The sequence below is a fragment of the Juglans microcarpa x Juglans regia genome, chromosome 4S (assembly GCF_004785595.1).
Source record: "Juglans microcarpa x Juglans regia isolate MS1-56 chromosome 4S, Jm3101_v1.0, whole genome shotgun sequence".
Taxonomy (NCBI): domain Eukaryota; kingdom Viridiplantae; phylum Streptophyta; class Magnoliopsida; order Fagales; family Juglandaceae; genus Juglans; species Juglans microcarpa x Juglans regia.
In genome coordinates this window covers 24,343,398-24,367,746 of record NC_054601.1, presented here as the reverse complement: position 1 = coordinate 24,367,746, position 24,349 = coordinate 24,343,398, and the positions used below count along the sequence as shown (strand labels likewise).

General features: G+C 32.3%; 2 protein-coding genes across 2 annotated transcripts; both read right to left on the bottom strand.

Annotated features, from left to right (window-relative positions):
• Positions 1–2,695: 2,695 nt before the first annotated feature.
• Positions 2,696–8,885, bottom strand: LOC121262191. Its single transcript, XM_041164592.1, has 9 exons — positions 8,345–8,885; positions 8,062–8,214; positions 6,916–7,098; positions 5,774–5,845; positions 5,379–5,501; positions 5,012–5,242; positions 4,780–4,878; positions 3,947–4,290; positions 2,696–3,394 (listed from the first exon to the last, which is right to left on the bottom strand). Exons 1-9 carry the CDS (start codon positions 8,871–8,873, stop codon positions 2,786–2,788), a joined length of 2,343 nt encoding a protein of 780 aa, XP_041020526.1. The 5' UTR covers positions 8,874–8,885; the 3' UTR covers positions 2,696–2,785.
• Positions 8,886–14,040: 5,155 nt separating this feature from the next.
• LOC121262189 (ankyrin repeat-containing protein ITN1-like) lies at positions 14,041–16,284 on the bottom strand. Its single transcript, XM_041164591.1, has 4 exons — positions 16,251–16,284; positions 15,943–16,185; positions 15,102–15,445; positions 14,041–14,649 (listed from the first exon to the last, which is right to left on the bottom strand). Exons 1-4 carry the CDS (start codon positions 16,282–16,284, stop codon positions 14,041–14,043), a joined length of 1,230 nt encoding a protein of 409 aa, XP_041020525.1.
• Between the last annotated feature and the right edge of the window lie 8,065 nt (positions 16,285–24,349).

Here is a 24,349-nt window from a genome sequence, read left to right as displayed (position 1 = left end):
GTTGGGTTGGAGGATGGAGTTGTTTGTGTGACAGGACTATGTTGGGATTTGTTGGTTGTTGGTTATTGTGTCATAACATGTACTTTGCATAATTGCACACATATTCATGCTTGTAAATGAAAACTGAGTTTTCGTATAATTGCATATATGTTCATGTGTATATTTGAAAACTGGATTTTAATGTGAGAAATAGTTTTTGGGTGCGTGTGTATCACGACCCCAAGCCGAGATGGGGCATTATCTCGGTGGAGCTCCTCTGGTCATTCGGGAGTAGAATATACTGAGTGACGTTCGCTGGGTTGTCGTTGGGTGACAACGAGATCGGACGGGATGGTAACGCTCTCGTGTAGATTCTGTGGCCCCTCTGCTGGCGGGGGTTAAAGGATGCTTGGCTACGAACGTGCTGGGCGCGAAACTGGACATTGCTCGTTATGAAGTCACTCACACGGTCATTACCCGTGGTATGACCTAGGGAGCCAGGGTGTGCAGATGATCCCTAGTAGAGATCATGGTGCATACGGTTAAAATGAATATTGGGCAATTTTTTAGAAAAATGTTGGATTATTGATTTGTGTCATGACTGGAAAATATTTTTATGAAAATATTTTGAGCCAACAATGAGATTTTGGCATGCGTTGGAAAATATTCATTTTTAGGGAAAAATGTTCTTTTAGGTCTAATGCATATTTCATTATATGTATGCATAATTGTTGGTTGTATTAATGCATTTTTATTCTCGTGGGTTGTTTAGATTATTACTTACTTGCGGTACCTTTTTATGATATCCTTGATTTTGATGCAGATGATGCTGAGGTTGAGCCTGAGGATTCGGCTCCTCCGGAGGAGTGATATGGGATCACTCGTTTATGTATTCGGTCTTTGTATTATATTTTTTCGAGATAACTGAATACTCTTTTAAACGTTTTACTTATGTAAACTTGTATTAAATAATTCTAGTACTTAGTCAACTTACTTAAATTATCCGCTACTTTGTTGACTGTTCACTATTGCATGTACACACACTTGATACTTGTCGTCGGGATGCATGACCTTGTTGTCATCATCCGAGTACCTCGATTCTCGAATTTCCGTACATGGGGTTCGGGGGCGCCACAACAATAGCCCAACAGATCGCCGTATATATAGTTCGAACCAACTCTACACAAGAGGTTGAACTCAAAACTCCATTAGTAAAGACACTTCTCTTTTATCTGGAAAATTTTCAAAAGTATCTACATTCTTATTTTCTCATCTGATACGACAAAGACACCAGAATAAATACTCGAAGTACTGAACGGAAATAGGCCATCAAAATAATTGAAGTAGCCAACTAACTCCTAGAAAAAAACACTTGGAACTTATTTATACCCATGAATTTCAATGCACTTCTCGTACAGCCTTTTTAAAACCCAAAGATTGGAATTGTTTTAAAAAAATGACTCTTGATTCCAAGCTTTCAATGTTGTAAACGTAAATTAAAAAATTTAAAAAAAAATGATTGAGTTAACGCGCGACCAACCCAACGGCTCTCTTTTCCTTACAACCGTATACGATTTTTAAACAAAATCAAACGGTAAAACAAATGCTGGAAATAAAACCCATAAAGCACTAACCGTTCATAACTTAAAAATCGCTTGGAAATAAAAGATGCTGTAAAAGTTTTTCTTCAAAACTCAAGAAATAAGAAAAGAAAAACTAAAGGAAAGCTTAATTACAAAAGCAACGGTAATGATAAAAAAAAGGTTACTAATAAATACTATTTATTTAACAATACCAACATATATACAAGATGTTATATATATGATTTTGGTTTTCAGCTGATCAATCAGAGCATCTATTTTAAGTCTCATGCACCTAAGCCTCTATTTTAATTAGTCTCATGCACCTTTCATGCACCTTTTTTTTTTTTAATAAGAAATACTGATCATCTTCGTTCAAGATTAAACAATTACAAACATTTATCAAGCCAAATGGCCTAAGAAAGAAAGTATACAATCCCACCACATCTCAATACTATCAACCCTCCCAGCATTGCGGGCAAGCTCATGACCTTAACTTGAGTAGCCTAGTTCGTGACATGTGATCTAGTACTTTTACGACTCAAGTTATCTAATGCGGGAATTTAATTGCATACCTATATACCTTTTATATATATATATATATTAATATAAACAAATTTAGATTTCTTATAGTTCTTGTCTGACTTGATCTGAGACTTGGAGTGATGAGTCATGAGAAATAGATACATAAATCTCCCCTGCAAATACTATAACATATACTTTATATCATGTACTGTCTCTTCCATTCTAAGCCGCAAAGTTCGAGTTTGAACCATAAAGGATCCTCATCCAATATAAGCAAATAGCTTATCCAAATATATCCACAGTTTCTCTCTCTCTCTCTTGCACTTGCCTTAATTTGCCTTCTTTTTTTTCCCCCCATTGAAAGAAACAAGTTAGGATGTAAACTAACTAAATTAGTACTTATGCTGGTAGCTAGTTTTTTAAGACATGTTTTAAACTGCAGATCAGAAACTCATTCTTCATTAGTTAACAATACAAATGGACCATTGGAGGAAAGGGTAATTTGCACGAGACAGAACAAACAGAAAGAGTACTAGTCGAGCATTAATTTCACATGTACACATAGCAAATAGTTTTTATTTTTTGTCAAAAGCCGATCATGCATGCATACGGGAACATGACAAATAGAACTTTTTATTTGATGAAATGGAAAAACGAGAGAAGATAAGGGGAAAAAATGGAAAAAAAAAAAAAAAGGGACATTAGAGAGTTGGCTTGTAGCTTCGTCGTGGCACCTTCGTAACGGTAGCATATATAAGATCAAAATATAGCGGAAACTGCACTGCAGCAAAAAAAGTTACCGGTAGGCACGTTGCTGCATACACTGCAAATGCCACATATCTTAGTTCATTTTGTACCACAAAGAAATGTCCCGAGCAGAATGAAATCAGCACCGAAGCTATGGAAATGAACAACGATGTCAGACCTATCAAGAGCTTCCTCGGCAGGTCCTTCCCAAAATCTCTCTCTTGGTGCCGTGATGTTAAGATGGAGAGGAACATGACCAAGGCCGTGACCGAGAAGCAGAGCGCAACGAGTGATGAGATTGCAAAAAGGTGGAATGCAGGTTTGTTTTCCAACGTTGGAGTGCCTGTCCCCTCCTGTACACCTCCGGGAACTGTGGTGGAGGTGGCGAAGGCCACAGTGGCTATGAGTGCTGCGACGACGGAGTAGGACTGGGAGGTGCTGGTTAGCCACTCCGCACCTTTCTTGACGAGGCGCTTGTGAGTTTTGATGAACACCTCCTCCGGGGTCTTTCCCTTCTTGTTGTAGCGGGGCACAAAGTTGGAGGGAATTGAGTCCGTAACAAACTGCATGAAGCCAACCATTCAATATGCGTTATCTATATATATAATGCTAAACTTAATTGACCCAATCGATCATGTATGAGTATGGTAATCGAAAATGAAAAACATTATTTTTTACTTTTTAATTATCATCTTTTGATTCTTTTCATTACTCCTTGAACTGACATGAAATGGTTAGCAGATGATTTAAAAGTGAAAATCAAAGTTTCAATAATTTGAGACTTAATTTGTCAAGACGAAGTGATGAAAGGATAAAAGGGTAGGTAATAAAAAAAAAAAATTTGATCGAGAATTTTAATAATCACTGTTTATCTCAAAAGTTTAAACTGACAGCTAAAGAGGTAAATTTAATTATTTCCATTATCTTCTTAATTAAACCGGATAAAGTCATGATGTAGAGTCAGAGTTTGAACTCAAGAACTCTATTCTAATATATGTGAAATCACCACTTATCTAAAAAATTTACACTAATGATAAAAGGTAAATTTAGTTATTTGCAATTATACGGCACATAAAACTAATACCATATATTGTTATTTCTTGTATATATATTACCTCATACCACTTCATTTCCCATTGCATTTGCAAGGCTTCGCCTGGAATTAGCCAAGGCTTATAGGCTCCAAGTTTGGCCGCGAGATGAAAGGCACTATTCCCGTCGTTATCCACTACCCGGAACACACTATCTCTGATCAGGATATTTCTTCGTAACAAGAGTTGATATATATGCGGTTGTCTGTTCTCCACCGCCACCAACACTACATTTTTGTTCTCTGCATTCACGTCATGTATGGCAACGGGAAGTAATTCTAGAATTTTCTCCACCATTTCGGCAATGCCATTTCTAGCAGCAATTAATAGAGCAGTCTCCTTTTCCATTTCCGCATTCATTTCCTTCCCTGCAATATTATATTAACGCAAAAGGTCAGTAAAATAACATCAACAATAACAAGGAAGAGGAGAATGAAATTTGATCCCGGGGCCTGTTATGAGGGATGATTGGAATTAAGTCTGATATGCAAAATTACTGCTTATTTGTGGCCAGCTATTTCTTACGAAAATTATTATTTCCTGCTAAAATGAATTTGTTTTTATTACAAATAGTCATTCGCCGTAAATAATCTTTCATAAATACTTGTTTTTCTTCTAGTGGTACGTACATTATGGACTGATTCATGATGCAATCAAATTGGTCATGTTTATAGTTCCTTTTACTAATCATTAAAATGAACTTGAAAGCAAAATTACCAAGTTATTTAGGGAGACAAATTCCATGCTCCCTTAAGTATCCTTGATCAACACAAAACTCCACGCTCCGAAGACAAGGGTCTTCTCCAATGGTTTATTACCAAAATATAAGGATACTGATCAATTGGAAAGGGAATTACCATCCTCAAGCGAAGCTTTTTTCACCACTCCGGTACGACTGTTTTGCTGGCCGTCGCTACCTTCAAGATTTCTTCCCATTTCACTGCTTCCTTCCACATCTTTTGATGTTTACAAGATAAGTTAACTCAAAAATACACACACACAGGCACTCAAAAATACTAATTGCTAGCTAGCTAATTAATGATCAGAAAGAAGTATATTATATATCAATTAGGATCGTGCATGCCTTACCCTCTTTGTTCTCAGCTTCAAAAGAATCACCATTAATACCGCTCAAGACACTTGAATATGGATTTGATTCGTCCTGATCTTCTTCGGCTAGTGTATCCAAAGGTTGCGAGGGCTTCGTGCCAGCGTGATAATATTCGTACATGTTAACACCCTTTAGAAGTTCGTTCATGATCTGAATCGATAATGTGTGCTGCTGTTTCTCTTCATATATCTTTCTTATCGTGGGAAGTCCTAATTAACATAATACACAAAATACCTTAAATTTTGAAACAAATGAATGCTGCTTTTTAAAAGTATAGTACTAGATAATAATGCATGCTCAGTAGAAATAGTTATAACTTTTGACGTTGTATACTGACATATATACCTAGAGCAAGAAAGATCAGCATCATCCTGTTTGCAAGCTTCAAAATTTTGTAGAAAAGGCCATTATAATTAGCCCGAAAAATTTGAAACCTCCAAGCTGTTTCATTGGTGGCTTTGAATATTTCTGTATAAGAAGACACATGTAATTCATGTTATAGTGTCAATATGCATGAGAAATGTTAAACCTACAAATAGAGTTATAATTAACAAGAAATTCTACAGTGATGTACTACAATATATATTGTGAAATTACTTTTGTTATAAAATATATTTTATGAAATAATATTAGGTGATATATATCGATGTGTAAACTTATTTTTTATAAGTCTCTTTGTAAACCTATCTAGCATATCTCGTGCCAAACAAAGAGTCTAATCATATGCTCGTATTGCTTGCCTGGATTTCCTCCCTGTGTTTGGTTCTCTTCATCCGTGTGTACTCCAACCTTCCTTCCGATGGCGACTAGAACTTGAGAGAGAGAGAGAGAAGTCATGAAGCTCAGTTTGTAGCGCATAGCAAATGAATAATAGATACAAAAATTAAACAAAAAGTCTTACATCAGTACGTTAGCTAGTCTGCATTTGTGTATATATGCTATTAGTGTTTCTAATACCAACAAAGTGTTAGATGCATGAAGCTTGAAAGCAGTTAGTTGCAATTTCCCGATCAACATGAAATGGCAGATTTGGTAAAAGTTATTTCTGGGGTCGTAATGGAGACGACATGATCGAACTAAGTATTGATCGATGTTTAGGTGCCTTGCTATTTTTATTCGATTGTGAGTCGAGCTCAAGCTTATAACTACCAAACTATATTTTGTATTTGTTATTGGTTCATTTATTTTCTTGAACGAGTTCCACTTTCTTCATGATCAAGTTGCTTGAATAATATTAATTTGTTATTTTCTTAAACGCAATAAATTCTCATTATAATATATATTTTTAAATTCATTATTTTTTTTTATTGTTTTCTTACTTGATTATGCTGAGATTACATATCTAATTTAGTTCGCTAAATTATTTTCTTCATGTACATACTTTTTATATGACTTTTTATGAGAAAATAGATTATGTGTCTTACATCTTATCTTATAATTTTTCGACAAACAAGTTAGAGTTTATAAAAATAGTTGATCCGTGTATATATAAACATATATTACATTAGAAAGTGCACACGTGTATATATATATATATATATATATATATATTAAAAAGCTAATTTGCATTGGCTTGCTTGTAAAAAAAAAAAAAAAAAAAACAACAAAAGCCAAATTTTTTTGTTTAATCTTGGTTTGTTTGTTAATTAATGAATCAAACTCGATCTAGTCGAGCTTTTACAAGTTGAGCTCGAGTTGTTTATAAACAATTTGGTTCATTTAAAGCCCGGTTATTGCATTAAACGGCATGCTAAAGCCGGTATGGTACTGAACCGTACTCATAGCTCTATTCTGGCCACAGCTGGTGCTCTTTGTCATCCTGCGATGTTTATAAGAAATTCACAGTTAAGAAAAGAAGGAAAAACAACGGCCAGTTACATACCAAATGTAATGAAATTCCAAAACAATCGAAAGAAGTTGACGCATGTTCTGTAGTTGTCGGGATAATTTGGCCGATTCCTTTCATGTTTGGGACGTCCTTGATCTACCGGTAGCATAGGGAGCTGGGGATCATAATAGTCGTGTGGTACCACGTCCTTGTGCTCATCATTAATAACATATATGCCTTCCAAAGTAACAGCAAAAGATAAGTATAATCCACCAATTAATAATATTTATATTTACCAAATTAATTAGCTCGTAATTAATGTCATACAAACAAAAACATCATATTATCATATAATAGATCAAATGCTAGCTATACATGATTCATTTAACCTTTACCTTATATTCTTTCATCATCTTTCAAATTTGCATTAGATTATTTAATTTGGAAGCTCTTTATTAGTTTTCGCACCATGTTAATTGCGCAATTAAAAAAAATAAATAAATGGAAGACAAATTAACATAATAGAATTGTAAGCTAGCAGAATACAACGACATGATTAATTTAACAAAGGAAAAATTAAAATTAAAAATAAATTTACAAACATAAAATGGGTAGAGGTCGAAACCTAGGGTTTCAGTCTTCATTTTTTTTGTATTTTCAGATGCCATATTTTTAATATATGTTTTTTTAATTTTTTTAATAAATCACGTAGAACCATGTATTGGTATTAACACGTCAATAGAATAAAGTGATTATAAATATAACTGAAAAAAAAATCTTCTTTTCATTTAATACAACATCATTAAGATAAATAAACGATAATGGTTGAAGGATAATAAATTGCTACTTAAATAAGAATAATATATAATATTCATACTATTATTTTTCCACCAAAAAATTATGTATTAGAACTTCAATTTAAAATAGCATTATAAAAAGGGATTAAATATTCTTTTACTTGCAAGTTAACGCTTTACATTATTGTTGATATGCCGATTTATAAAAAAAAAAATCAAAATTAAATAATCTTGCGAAATATCAAACACTATCGTATCCCCTATGCATGTCAATGATATATATATCTTTTTGCAATTAAATATAATTTATCTGAAATTTTTTTTATTGGTATCGTTACTCTAAAAAGAATGTAGGTTTTTTTTTTTTTCTTTAAATGCTAAGCAGTGATGATACGATACATACAATGATAAATGATTCTTTTGAAAAGTCCAAGGCGGCTCCCGCTTCGGAAAGCTGAAGGCTTTTCGGCTAGTAGATGGAGAGGAGCGATTCCGTCCTCATTGACGGCGTTTACCAGTACTTCTCCAAACAGTTTAATTATGTGCAATGCCAAATCTGTATACGAAGCAATATTAGTTGGTTAGGATCAATGAATAACCAGATGAAAAAAGATCACTTTACGTTAATTGTTCTTATTTGAAAATCGATCTAGATCAGATAGAAAATGAGTTTCATGAATCCCCACCAAAATGGTCTCCTGAAATGGCGCTGTGAAGGATTGTGTCACCATTCTTCCTCCTGGAGCAACTATAGACCTCATCCAACGTAAGCATCTGGGCCAGACATTGGAAAGCTTCTCTTTTACCAAAGAGAACAGCCATGAAAAGAGGAGTCTCTCCCTCATGATTTCGAAGAGCAATCAATGAAGTATCAACCACTGCTATGCACTTACACATGGCCACATTCCCCATCAATGCAGCAAAATGGAGAGGAGTGTTCCCTCTCTTGTTTGCAACTCCAAGAACCATTTCTGGATTTGGTTGCTCCGCAATGATCTCTGTCAGTTTCCGGACCGTCTGTTCTTGGCCGTCGGAGACAGCTAGGTGTAATGCTGTGTCCTGTAACCTGGTGATGCTGGAGACTAGAGCCAATGGATTTTCCGTACATATATTGACGACCTCATCCCATTTCCCTAACATGGCCTTTTCAAACAAGGTCGTCTCCATTTCCCGACTCGGTGGCTCCATGAATGTGACGAAATCCATCTCTCTCATTTCTCCTACTACAATAGGATTGAATAGGGAAGATTAATGACAGAATTATATATATATATATATATATATATATATATATATCGAGAGCAGCCAATGACAGGAGTTCTAGTGCGCTCCGGTGCATTAAATCATGTATATCTTATCTCAAAATTTCTCATAATTACTTTCCAAATATTAATCAAACATAAATATTTTTTAATTTCAAATCTTTGACTTTTTCTTCTAATCATTACATAATTATTAACTTTTTCAAACCTTCAAACAAAATACAAAAAATCATAGAACTTTTGAAATTCTAAAATAAAAATAATATTAAAAAATAATATTTGAACAATATTTTAATTTTGTAATATTTTTTATTCAATTTGTTTTCTATATATGGTTATTTTTTTTAACTTGTAGTAAATCAGTGAATGATATAGTTTTACAGTTTTGGTAATGCTTTTAGTAAAATTGACCTAAATGATTTAATTTTAGTTTTCATTTTTAAAATTTTTAAATTTGAAAGCTAGAAAATATTATTTTTAAAAAAGTGGATTAAATATGAAGCTAAAATAAAAAGTCCAATAAAAACCCAATCATTGAAAAGTTTCTTACAATTTATTACTCAAATATTATAAATATATATATATATATATATATATATAATTCATAGAGATAGACCTCTCAAAATCAAATGAAGAAAGTATTTGATTCTTCAAAATTATAAGCAATCAATCTTAACATGACCTGTTGATCTTGGATAAATATGTGGCCCATAATTATTGAGAAATAAGTTTAATTATGGGACTATATACACTAACCATTGTTAAAGAATATAATGATGCATCGACTTATAAGAATGAATACAATATAGGAATTTAAAGCCATTTTGAAATATTTATATGGACAGCAAAAATATAATAGACATATATATATATATGACATTAAATATGCTTTTATCTTATACTTGAGCTATCGAAATTCGAATAAAAATTTAAAAGTGACATTGATATGTAAAATACTATCATGATTCTTGAACGGGGGAGATATTAAAGATATAAATTATCCTATGCAATAGGCCCCGCAAAACTTGGGCCTCAAAGGAAAGTATGTTCCAATTAAGTTGCTTTTGATCATCACACTAAAGAATTTTAAACTAAAGAATTTTATTCTCACTTTTTAAAAAGAGAAGCAAAGGATATAATATGTGACATGTCTCACGGTCCTTTCGATTAATAGAGAAAGCTGCACGATGCCAGATTACCAAAGGTGCCTAACTTGTTCTTTCTTTAACATACTTTATATATATATAGTGTTTAATTATTATTAATTTTTAGTTTCTTTTTGTTGTGTACTTCTTAATCAATCTGGCCGTTATTGTTCATTTCCTGGTTCATGACTCCTGAAAAAAGAAAATTAAAAATTATATACAAAAATATGATCTGTTAACGAAATCTGAACATCAGAAGTAGAAATAATCCACTAACAAGCACACATGCTTTTTGGGACCAAATTTTTCGTCTCAAAAGATTGGTTTGGTTTGCTTTCAAGACTAAATTTTTTACTTTGAAAATTTTGAAAATCTCTTATTTCATCATTACAACTTTCTCAAATTTTCACACAAAATAAAATAAACCATTCAACTTTTTCAAATTCTAAAATAAAAATAATATTAAAAAATATATTTTAATAATATTTTATTTAACTTCTTAACTTTAATCTCAACGCATCTCATCTCATCTCTAAAAATAAACGAGACAGTTTTTGTATTTGGACAAAAATAAAGTGTCTCAAGGTCATCCCAATATTACTGTCTCAAGACGAAAATTACAAGTTCGTGCCAAAAAATATCTCTCACGTCCTCACTTTTTTACCTCTCAATCCCATACGTACATCTCTAATAATATTCTCATACAACTCAAAAAGCTGGCCGAGAGTGATCACGTCGTTCCTTTTATCCCAATTAATTCATGATTCCAAGAAAAACGCTTCTTCACTTCAAGAAAACAACCACTAGTACTTGCGCGCAAGAACTTTAACATTATTTCTGGAATTACTCGAGCAATTAGAAATGGTGTCTTGACCCCGTGGCCATCTTGTTCTACCACAATCCAGAGGTATGCTCTGTCTATATATATAAGATTCTATTTATTTTTTGTTTACAGCCGTCTATTAATTTTGAATTTATGCTTGGATTTGTTTCGCTCATCATCAAAATTATCACAAAATATGTAAAGACTGACTTTTTTCCTCATAAAAATTTAATTACAAAATTTCTCTTCTTTTCGGGTTTTTGTTTTGTTCTTCTACAATCTTCTTGGTGGGTGAGAAGTACTACATAGAGTGGAAAAAAAAAATTAAATTATCTTAAAGGCATCATGCATTAATATGCTGTCCTTGCTAGTTTGTAAATTTGATCGATTTGTTTAGATGTTCTAAAACCGCGGCAGATTGAACAAGTTTTTCTTGTGCATATACTTCTAGTTCCTTCAATAATCAGCTTGTTCAGTGTTTAGATCATGATCACATGCAGATCAGAGATAAACTGTTATATTCATTTCTCTCAGAAGATTTAGTGCGAAGTTCTCTATCTCATCTCTATGTCTTGGAGGCTGAACATATATCAACCTCAATATGATCACTACGCCTTCTAGTACTTTCAACTATTTTTTTCGAAGTAATGTTATCATGTTAGAAACTCGCCATATATAAAAAGTGAGTTTTTTTATTTTATTATTATTATAATTAATAAGAGGCCGTTAAATCACAATATTACTCTGAAAGTTATAATTATAAAATGAAGCAATTTTTCTCCATTCGAATTTTTATTATTTAAAGATATTACTGGCTTACCATGGGGAGGATCCAGTATGCCCGTGGTAGCCGTACGTTTTTGGATCCATGGCATTAGCACTCATGGTTATCAAATTATTTGTGTAACGGAACCTGGCATGCATAGGTACGTACTGTTTCGATTGTTAGGGTATAATTCTCTTTAAATATAGCACCAATGCAGTAACTTTGTTATATATGTGTTTATTATTCATTCTTCAAAAAAACTCCCACATTCTGATATTGTTTACTGGTACTTTGACTATATTGATACCTGGTTCAAATTTATGTTGTTCCAAACCCCAGAGATGACACATCTTGGTTTCTTAATTTTAACACGAAATTCAAGACTGATTTTCCTCTTTGGTTCCTGAGATGGTGGCACCAATTTGGCCATATTTGTGATACCCCATATGATATGGATAAGGGTAGGTGGTGTATGAGATCCCACATTGCTTGGGAAAGAGAAGTTCTTTCTCTTTATAAGGTTCTAATAGGGCTCCAATTGTGTCATTGACTAATCCTTTTGGAGTATAAGCCATGTGGTTTGGGCCTTCCATTGGGGCGTTATAATATTCCTGAAGTATTTCCTAATAACCTTCAAAAGACCATTAAGTGTTTTTCCACTGCTTTCAAAATGAATCGTTATAATAAAAAATTCCTTTACTTCCTCCATTTTTACAAGAAATACAAGATTCAATATTGGATCTTAAAATGGAGTTATATATGAACGGAACAGAGATATATTAGTCCGTTATTGGTTCATCAAATGGTGGGACAGATATCTCCACACACAGGACGTCATTGATAATGTCGCTAGAGATTTTCCTCAAACTGTTGTTGATCTCAAAAGCATTGAAGATTTTTCTGCTGTTAAATAATTAACCCTGCTTGAATACCCCTTTACTACTCCCCTTGATATTGCTAATAGGTTTACTACTTTTGGTAGTATCCGTACTATTAAACCTGCTTCATTTTCTACTGCTTTTAGTACACCCTATGATCCATATGCTAAGCCGACCCATTACCTCCACCCAATATTTTCCTGCTTCAATAACCGATTATATCGAAAAGCTTTTTGCCTAGAATCTGTTTTACGTAGAACCAAATAGGTCTATATGTACAGATCCTTCTAAAATTGCTTCTAATTATTTTTCCCTAGTTTTCACTGGATTTCCGAGAATCTAGCAAAAAACATGCAATGCTACTCTGGCACTCTGCTATCCTGTTCCAAACAAAATCCCTTATTATTAAACCCATGATCTTTAGTTTAGAGATGTACGTGGGTCTTGTGCCGTTAAGCCACAGGCTGTTGGCTATTGGCATATATATAATTGGATATTAAATAAGAAGTAAAATGACGAGTTATATATATTATATAGGTTCTTCATTATTTTATTATAATTAATAAGAGGTTAAATCACAATATTAATCTGAAAGTTATAATAAAATGAAGCAATTTTTCTCCATTCGAATTTTTATTATTATTTAAAGAAATTACTAGCTTACCATGAGAGCATCCAGTAATATAATATAGCCGTGGTAGCCGTACGTTTTTGGATCCATGGCATTATCACTCATGGTTATCAAATTATTCGTGTAACGGAACCTGGCATGCATAGGTACTGTTTCGATTGTCAGGGTATAATTCTCTTTAAACATGGCACCCAGTAACTTTGTTATGTTTATTATTCTCTTGATCATAAGCTTCTTATGAATGTTTATATTCTAAAAGTTTATATTCTTATTAACACTCACTGATCTCACGTACTGCAGGCTAGATTCTCCTTAAATGAGTAGGCCCTCCAACATGTTGAATATTTAATTAAATATGGATGGATTGTAGAGTCAGGATTCGAATTCATCCATATCTCTGTTTTGATATTAGGTGAAATTACAACTTCTTCCAAAAATTTAAGCTGGCAGTTAAAAAGAAATAGATTTAATTATTTATATTATATTGTTAATTCACTCAACTTGAACTTTCCTTCTTTTTTAAGAAAAACAAGTTAGCAGTTGCAATGGCATGCACTAGCTAAAGGTATATTTATATATGCTGGTAGTTTTTCAGAGCAAGAGGTACAATATAAACGCAAAAACCCATTGATCTTTATCAATGATACTAAGCGACCATTAACGGGCGATTTTTGCGAGATAGAACAACCAATATTTACAGAGAAGTCTAGCCCAACATTAATTTCATACAAGATATGACAAACGATTCTTTTTCTATTCTTTTGTCAAAAACAAATCACACATATGCACATAGAGAGATCATGATCGATCAACTTTATTTGATAAAATGGAAAAAGAGAAAAGAGAAAGGAAAAGGAAACAAATGGGAAAAAGGACATCAGAGAGTTGCCTTATAGCTTCGTCGTGGCACCTTCGTAAAGGTAGCATGAATAAGATCAAAATATAGCGGAAATTGCACTGCAGCGAAAAAAGTTATTGGCAGGCATGTTGCTGCATACACTGCAAATGCTACATACTTGACGTTATTTTGTACCACAAAGAAATGTCCCGAGCAGAACGAAATCAACACCGCAGCTATGGAAAAAAACAGCGACGTTAGACCTATCAAAAGCTTCCTAGGCAAGTCCTTTCCGAAATCTCTCTCTTGATTTCTTGATGTTAAGATGGAAAGGAACATGACCAAGGCCGTGACCGAGAAGCAGAGCGCAACAAGTGATGAGATGGCAAAGAGCTGGAACGCGGGTTTGTTTTCCAGCGTTGGAATGCCGGTATCCTGCTTGAGGCCCCCAGGCACTGTGGTGGAGGTGGCGAAGGCCACGGTGGCTATGAGTGCTGCGACAACGGAGTAGGATTGGGAGGTTTTGGTTAACCACTCACTACCTTTATTGAGGAGGGTACGGTGAGTTTTGATGAACACTTCCTCTGGGGTCTCGCGCTCTTTGTTGTATCGCGGGACGAAGTTAGGGGGAATGGACGAGGTCACAAACTGCATGCATGAAGCCAAGCATTAATTAGTATGTTCTCTGTGTCTATAAACGTATATAACTGGCCTTTAAGTGATCTCATAATCGAGAATAAAAAATGTGAGAAATATTTTAACCACAAAAATATTATATAAAAATAAATTTATAAATTAGTGTAACTTAATGTAATATATCGGGTTGTATAACTATTTTTATTGTAATATAAATCTAATATATCACATGAAATCATATCAACTTATGGTTATAACATTTCTAAAAAAATATTATTCTTCATCCTTTTCTTATCTTACGACGTAACATGAAGTAATAATAGTTAATAGAATAAAGAATATGATTTCTCATTGAATATATTCGAGATCAACATATACCTGACAAAAAATTATTACCAATTTATAAGTTGTGTGCGTGTATATATATATAATTCTTATATATGTGTATGTGTGAGTACGCGTACCTCATACCACTTCATCACCCATTGCATTTGCAAGGCTTCCCCAGGAATTAGCCAAGGCTTAAAGGCTGCAAGCTTAGCCGCGAGATGAAAGGCACTATTCCCTTCCTTATCCACTACACGAAACACGCTGTCTCTATTCTGGATATTTCTTTGCAGCAAGAGTTTATATACATGGGGTTGCCTGTTCTCTACTGCCAACAGCACTGCATTCTTGTTTTCTGCATTCACATCGTGTATGGCAACCGGAACCAATTCCAGAATTTTCTCCACAATTTCGGCAACACCATTTCTGGCAGCGATTAATATTGCAGTCTCGGGTTCATTTTTCGTCGTTATTTTCTTCCCTGCTATATATTAACGCGAAAGTTTAGTACTATATATAACATGAATAACATACAACAACGTTTACGTTTGGAAACAATTTCCCTCTCATTCCATCCCATCTTATCTAATCTCATTTACTTCTCAAATATCATTCAAACACAAATACTTTCAAACTAATAATTACAACTTTTTCAAATTAACAATATTGCAGTCCGGTTCACTTTTCGCTATTATTTTCTTCCCTGCTATATATATTAAAGTAAAAGTTTAGTTAAATAATCTTAGATCGATCAAGAGACTTGAGGTCCCGTTTGGTTTCACAAATAGTCTCAACTTATTTCATCTCATATAACATCTCAAGATCTAAACATGCACCATTCAAACACAAATACTTTTATTTTAAATTTTTAAGTTTTTCATTTAATCATTATAACTTTGCCAAACTTTCAAACAAAACACAAAAAATAATTCGGCTTTTGGGCTCCAAGCTTAGCCGCAAGATGAAAGACACCATTACCTTCGTTATCCACTACAAGAAACACACTGTCTTTATTCAGGGTATTTCTTTCCAACAAGAGTTTATATATATGGGGTTGCCTGTTCTCTACTGCCAACAGCAATGCATTCTTGTTTTCTGCATTCACATCGTGTATGGCAACCGGAACCAATTCCAGAATTTTCTCCACAATTTCGGCAACACCATTTCTGGCAGCGATTAATATTGCAGTCTCGGGTTCATTTTTCGTCGTTATTTTCTTCCCTGCTATATATTAACGCGAAAGTTTAGTACTATATATAACATGAATAACATACAACAACGTTTACGTTTGGAAACAATTTCCCTCTCATTCCATCCCATCTTATCTAATCTCATTTACTTTTCAAATATCATTCAAACACAAATACTTTCAAACTAATAATTACAACTTTTTCAAATTAACAATATTGCAGTCCGGTTCACTTTTCGCCATTATTTTCTTCCCTGCTATATATATTAAAGTTAAAGTTTAGTTAAATAATCTTAGATTGATCAAGAGACTTGAGGTCCCGTTTGGTTTCACAAATAGTCTCAACTTATTTCATCTCATATAACATCTCAAGATCTAAACATACACCATTCAAACACAAATACTTTTATTTTAAATTTTTAAGTTTTTCATTTAATCATTATAACTTTGCCAAACTTTCAAACAAAACACAAAAAATAATTCAACTTTTTAAATCTCAAAATAAAAATTATATTAAAAAAATCATATTCTAGCAATATTTGAATTTTATAATACATTTATTCTAACTTTTTTCTCTCATTTCCCAAAACTCCATAAAACATCTTAACTCAAAATAATTTAGTACTATTCACAAATTATTTTACTACTATTTACAAATTTCTCATCTTATCTTATCTTAGTAACCAAACAGGGCGGTCGACTTAGTTTGGAATTGGAATTAGCTAGGTACTTACCATCCGCAACGGACTCTTTACTAATCCCTCCACTAGAATTGGTTTGCTGTCCGCTAGCTTCATGTTTTCTTCCTCCCTCGCCTAATTCTTAGTTTTTAGAAGGAAATTAAGTTAATTAATTTACCGAAAGCACAAGATTCAAATGAACTCATAGCAGTTATAATTGGGAACTTAATTAGTTTGTACGCATATCAGAAAGAACTATGAGTGATCGTGGATTGTTATACGTACCTTCTCTGTTCTCAGCTTCAGAAGGATCATGAATATTATCAAACGCATCTAATGGGTCTGTTTCCTGTAAATCGTCTTTTGATCTGGCCGGCACTGTATCTTTGGGCGCTATATCTGACTGTTTTGAGGGCTTCTTCCCAGCGTGATAAAATTCGGACATGTTAACACCCTGTAGAAGATGGTTCATGATCTGAATAGACAGTGTGTGCTGCTGTTTCTCCTCGTATATCTTCCTTATAATGGGAAATCCTTAATAATGTAACACAGAAAATAATATAAATAAGAATTTAAAATAATAATAATACTATTATATAAAAGTATAATATTAGGTACGTAATTAGATATGATCAGAAGGACAACAAAAAAAACAGGTAAAAACAGGATAAAATCTTTGTGAACATTCCAATAGAAGTAGTTAGTTCTACAGATCATCACACACCTCCTCCAAGAACGATCAACACTATCCTGTTTGCAAGCTTGAGAAAATTGCAGCAAACGTCATAATTAGTTGGAAAAAATCGACGGTTCCAAGCTGCTTCATTGGTAGTGGTAACTTTGGATTCTGCAGAAGATACGTACAAGTAATTTATGTATCTACTAGGCCTATAAATACAGCCATAAAAAGAATATATATAATTTAACAACAGCACGTTGCTTGATGTTTTTACGATAGATATTTATCAATTTTTTTATAATTATAAAATGGATTTGATGAAATAATAATATCATGATACGTCAATTTATGAATATTATTTTTATAATTCTTTCAATAAACCGCGGCCATTTGATCTCATGCATGCCAAAATAAAAAATTTCAAAAGTTCTAGTTAATTTATACCAGGCTAACCTCTTGAAGATTGAATTCTGAAACTAGGATTGAAAATTTCATGTGATCATTAATTTGTTAAAAAAATTTGATGTAGTACTTTGAAAATTTGACTGACAATTATTATATGTATACATGAACATGATATGTATGTTTTCTGATCCCATGCATTACCTTCACAATCATGCTCCATACTACGGATTCAACAATTTTACTGTACTCACAAACAGTCAGATTATTGGAGATGTACATATTTTAGTCATAAAATGATTTCATAAAAATAAACTCATAAATTGATGTAACTTTTATTATAAAGTAAATCTAACGATTTACATAAAATTACGTTATTTTATAAATTTACTTTTGTAAAATTCCTTAGCTAACGATTGTCTCATGAGAATATTACGCGAGTTGCTTGCCTGGATTTATTGTAGATGTTTCAGGGTTCTCTTCAGCGGTCTGTACTTCAACATGTAATCCCATTGTTATTTCAGGGTTCTCTTCAGACTGTACTTCAACATGTAATCCCATTGCAATTTCAGGGTTCTCTTTAGCGGTCTGTACTTGATCTATTCCCATTGCGTGTCGTACTTGAGGAGAAAAAAGAGGTTCAATCAGTAGCGCATGCGCATATATATATGGCAAATGAATCAAAAGAACATAAAACTGCATGCATGCCCTCCTCAACATGAAAGCAGGTTTGATAAAAGTTGATCCTAGCTAGGGCCGTTGTATTTTTTGAATTTACATAAATAGTTTGAGTTTTATATATATACACTTATACATAACTATATATAAAAAATCTTCACAACCTCCTCACACTCCACACTCTATATTTTTTTTAATTTTTATTATTTTTTTCTTTTATTAAATATTTATTATATGAATAATGAATAGAAAATTTGAAATAATTTAAAAAAAATAAACTCGAAAAAAAATTTAAAACAAATATTAAAAAATTTAAAAAAATGTGGAATGTGGAGTGTGATTGAGGTTGTGTAGCAAAACTCAACTATATATATATATATATATGCTCATGAGACTCGTACGTGTATATTCGTAGGAACTTAAACCACATTTATCTGTACATCAGAAATAGTACAATTCCCTCTTAAAATTTTAAATTAATATTAAATTAAGATGTGATTGTAATTCTAACTTATACAAGTTAAGCATAGTTTAAAATGAGTTTGACTCATTTAATAAAGGACAAAGCTAGTGCCATCGAGAAAGGTGATCCGGCCTGCATTAATGTACCAACAGTACAAATTACAATTTTCTTCTCTTTTTATTTTTTTTCAAATATTTTTTAAACTCATTAAAACATTTTAAAAAAATCATAAATTCATTCAAAACACTTGACCGTCTCCACTTGACCGTCGGAGACAGCTAGGTGTAATTGACTGGAGATGATGATATCTTTGAGTTTTCGGACCGTCTCCACTTGACCGTCGGAGACGGCTAGGTGTAACAGTGTGTCCTTCAACCTGGTGATCCCGGCCACCAGAGACATTGGGTTTTCCGTACATATATCGACGAATTCATCCCATCTCCCTTTCATGGCCTTTTCGAACAATAAGTTCCCCAATTCTGGATTCCTTAGATCATCTGTCATCGTCGGATCCATTGTTGCTCTCCTTTCCAATTCTAGGTATACGATTACTATTCTAGTGCTTGGATGAAGATAGGAAGCCAGACAAAATTTAGATATATGGATATATGGCATGCAGCCGATGACACTACTAGTGCTGGTGGGTACTGCGTGTTGATTTATACTCGAGAAACCAAATCCTGTGCCATTCACACTTTCAAAACAGCACTTTGTTTGATATGTAAATAAAAAGGAAACATACTTCTAAAAAGAAAGATTATTCCATGGATGCATGGGAAGTGGATTAATAAATTATATTTACAATCATAGAGTTCGTAAGCGTTGCACACTCTTTTAAATAAAGTGAATAAATATGAGATTCACATAAAAAATTAATTTTTTATATGTAAACTCCACTCTTTTTCAAATTGAGTGCATAACACTTGTAAATCAGCCCAAGACAATATCTAACATTACTGTTAACAACATTTATTGAACATTTAAGCCTCATTTGGACAATAAGATGAAATGAAAAATCTATAAATAATAGTGAAATGGTTTGTGAAATTGTGAATAATAATGAAATGGTTTGAGTTGAGATGTTTTCTTAGGTTTTGGAAAATGAGAGAAAAATTTGAATAAAAATATTATAAAGTTAAAATATTGTTACAATATAATTTGTTAATGTTATATTTGTTTTTTATTTGAAAAAATTGAATTGTTTATTATGTTTTGTCTGGAAGTTTGAAAAAGTTATAAATTTGTAATAATTAGATGAAAAAGTTAAAAATTTAAAATTGAAAAGTATTTGTGTTTGGAAAAATGATATTTGTAGTAATAGAGTACTACGCAAGTGCCGCACTCATTTGAAAAAAATGAAATACTTTAGACACAAAGGAATTATACAAAAGTATATCAACAAACTGATATGGTTTGATGCGATACGTCAGATCGTAAAGATATTTTTATTCTAAACTAGATCTAACGGATCCCATGAAACCACATCAGTAATTTGTAGGTTTACTTTGTGTAATCTCTTTATATATGTATCAATTCTCTTAAAAAAATGAATAAATATGAAACACATATGAAAAAATTAATTTTTAATAGTGAATTCCACTCATTTTCAAAATGAGTGCGCATCCATTTAACAACTTGTAATTGTCTCTAGCACTATCGTTTGTTTAAGTGATGTTTAGGAAGAAAATGAGATGAGATGAGTTAAGAGAGGTTCTCAAACGAGGCTTTAATGTTGTCCAAAAAATTTATGTCCATAATATATAATAAATATTATAAGATCCATAACTAATAAATAAGATTATCGGACGACATAAACCAACCATTGTTAACGAATCAAATGCATCACAAAGTAAAAAATACCATGTCGGACATGACACAACAATTTTTACAATTGTTTTTTATAATCTCATATATTTTAAATTATTGAAGAGTATTTCCGTACAATTATAATACTTTCATAGCTCTATTTTTAAAAAAAATAAAAAATCTCTTCCATTTAAACAATTTATCAAAAAAAAAAAAAAAAAAATTAAATGGTTGTCATAATTTATCTCTATGAGATAGCTAGGTCCCGCAAGACGTGGAGCTCCAAGCAAGGTATGTTCCAAGTTGCTTTTCACACTACTGTACGTAATTCTATCTTTCTTTCCCTAAACAAAAGAACGATAGTCTCACTTTTAAAAAGGAGAAGGGGAAGGATATGTATCATGCATGTTTCATGCATGGCTTTTTTTATTAATTGACAAATTAAGTATCACATTTTCAACACAACACTAGTAGCAAAGGTGGCAGCTTATTGTTTCTCATTAACATATATACTTTAGTTTTTCATCCTTTTTTTTTTTAAATTATTTTTTGTTGTAGCTCATTTTCCACTTTCTGGAAAACGCCTTCTACTTGATCGATAGAACATGTCAGAAGAAAGGAAAATGCTATTTAAATTGAGAATAGATAGATCTTTTTTTAATTTTTTAATTTAATAATTAAAGAAGTGACTATTAGTGAATTGAATTTTTTTATAAAAATATATAAAAATAATTAAAAAATAAAATAAAATTACATTTACATTTACATTTGTCGGTGGAATGCAAGGACACCATTAGCATTTTTTCTCATTGTCCCAAAAATAAAAGGCGTCATGTATTCTATACGTCTCATGATCAGTCGCGTCTCGACATTCTATTTCTTGGAAGCCAATCATATCAACCTCGAATCTGATCACTTTTACTTCTATTTTTACACTGTTTCCGTTGCATTTACATAAACCAAACAACAATTATATATATGGATACGTGGTTTTAAAGTGAATATCAAAATTGATAATTTGAGGGTGATTATAAACTAGGCGCATGATAGGTTGATCAAGAGCATTTGTATATTTTTTCTTTCCTTTTTTTAACAGAATAAGCAAATTATTATTGCCAAAATACATGACTTACAATCCATTGAATATATATTAAATAACTAAATTTATCACTATCCATCAATTTATATCTTTAAAATATAATTTGTGATGTGACAAGACCTGTCTCGAAATTTGAAATTAATGTAAAAAATTAAATTGATCCCTTTATAATATATATTAATACTTCTATTTATGTATGGGCAATTCTCCCTTTTAATAAACGGACTTATCACGTGAAATGCTTAATTAATTAGATAAAATATAGAGTTAGAATTTAAAATTCAGACCTTTATTCTGATGTAAAAATATCACTCGTCTAGAAGATTTGAATAGATAGAAAAAGTATTTTAATATACTCATTATTAAATTAAATTAAAAATATGATATCATTACTTGTTACTAAATTAAAAATATCCCCCGGTTTAATATTAAATACTTAAATATACTTAAATTTACTCAATGTTGTGAGGCTTTGTTTGGATAATGAGTTTATATCAATTTATCTTATCTAATTATTATAATCTTTTTAAATTTTTAAACAAAATATAATAAACAATTCAACTTTTTCAAATCTTAAAATAAAAATAATATTAAAAAATAATATTCTAATAATATTTTATTCAATTTTAAACTCTTATAATCTCATCTCTTTTTAACTTAACTCACTATCTAAACTTCTTTTTAAGCCGATCTCCTCTGTCATTGGCCCAGCACGATTTTTTATTTTTGAGAGAGGCCGAGTAAGACTTGATTATTTTCCAACTGGTTTTTTCATACCGTAAGTAATTCAAGATTTTCTTTTTAAACAAATGAACTCTAATCTCACTTTCATTTGGGAAATACAATGAAATAAAAATCTCTAAATAGTAATAAAATCATTTGTGAATAATACTAAAGAAGTCATCCATAAAAGATTCCAGGCCCTTCACTGGAAGAAAACTGTTGAAGAAAAAGCATTACATGTATTTGATGCGAAGCTATTTAAAAGGTGATGCTACAGTCACATGGGAGCATTTTACGGGGCCACACGCAAAATTTTTCTTTTGCATGTGCGGCCCGTAAAATACTACTCAAATATTTATCATTTGCATTATTAAAAGATGTCTATGCACACTCAACCTAATAAAAGTAAAATACTAAAAGCAAAAAGGTAAAAATATGTTACAACAAAATATATATGCTCTCATCAGCCGAGAAAAAAAAAATATAAATATATATATATATATATGTGCTTTCATCAATGTAATGAAAATGGAATAATAACAAAGTAAAAGACCTAGAAGATTCTTGTGGACTCGAGAATATGAGAACACTACAACACAATTTGTTTTTGTGAAAGAGAAAACATCACAAAAAATTACGAAAACGTCACTAAATATATTTGGTGATGGTTTGAAACCGTCACTATGACTGTCACTTAATGTGCATCACAGAAAACAATTGGTGACGGTTTACTGTTGAACCGTCACTAAAGTAACGTTCAAACGTTCCATTTTTTTGTGATGGTTGAGATCTGTCACAGAAAATAACGTTCGGATGTCCAATTAAACGTTCCAACGGCAACCCGATCGATTGGCGTTCAAATGACAGAAGTTGACGTTCGTTGATTCAAGGTCGAACGTATCATATTTACGTTCGAACGTTTATGCGTCCGAACGTTAATTGCAATAAACGTTCGAACGTTAACTGACCAATGTTCAAACATAACGGGTTTATCGTTCAAACGTTATTTCGAATGTTAACGAAGAAGCGTTCAAACGCAAGTGATATGTTTGGAGGTTTGTTCGAACGTTAATCGTTTAATCATTTCAATGTTTTGTTCATTTGAGGGTGAGTACGTTCGAACGTTGAGACCCACGTTCGAATGTTACAATATAATTTTGTGTATTCACATTCGAATGTTGGTTCGAATGTGAACCAATGTTCGAACATTTTTAATTTATATTCAAACGTACAGATCAGAAATACTAATTTCATAAAATTTAAAAACATACCAATTGTATCATATTACACACCATCAATTAACAACTAACAATGCCTTATAAAATTTCAAAATTAGATATTAAAATTAGTTATATACCCTGATAAAATTGATAAAATTCATTTCTTCTTCTTTCCTCACCCATCGCGATTTTGTTGCAATGACGTAACATGCTTCATTTGCACCATCATCTCCCGCTACACTTGCTCTTGGACTTCAATGCGTATTCTTTCCTCCTGATCTCTCTATTGGTCCTGCAAATGTGTCTCTAAATGAGACTGTCACTCTAAGAGAGATTCTAACTTTTGCCGTTTCGACCTCATATACTCATTCTCACGCCGTGCAACTTCTAAATCTTTGGTAAGATTAATAATTTGTGAAGTCGATGAGGTTGAAGAGAATGAACAT

Bases quoted from the DNA above. Each gene is read 5' to 3' on its own strand.
- LOC121262191 (XM_041164592.1), bottom strand. From the start codon at position 8,873: ATGAGAGAGATGGATTTCGTCACATTCATGGAGCCACCGAGTCGGGAA. The intron at 8,215-8,344 runs GTGGGGATTCAT...CTTCGTATACAG, and splicing joins CATTTCAGGAGACCATTTTG to ATTTGGCATTGCACATAATT. The intron at 5,846-6,915 runs GTATGTAACTGG...CTCTCTCTCAAG, and splicing joins TTGGAATTTCATTACATTTG to TTCTAGTCGCCATCGGAAGG.
- LOC121262189 (XM_041164591.1), bottom strand. From the start codon at position 16,284: ATGGGATGGAATGAGAGGGAAATTGTTTCCAAAC. The intron at 16,186-16,250 runs GTAAACGTTGTT...AATATATAGCAG, and splicing joins GAGGGAAATTGTTTCCAAAC to GGAAGAAAATAACGACGAAA. The intron at 15,446-15,942 runs GTAATGGTGTCT...AATATATAGCAG, and splicing joins TCTTGTAGTGGATAACGAAG to GGAAGAAAATAACGACGAAA.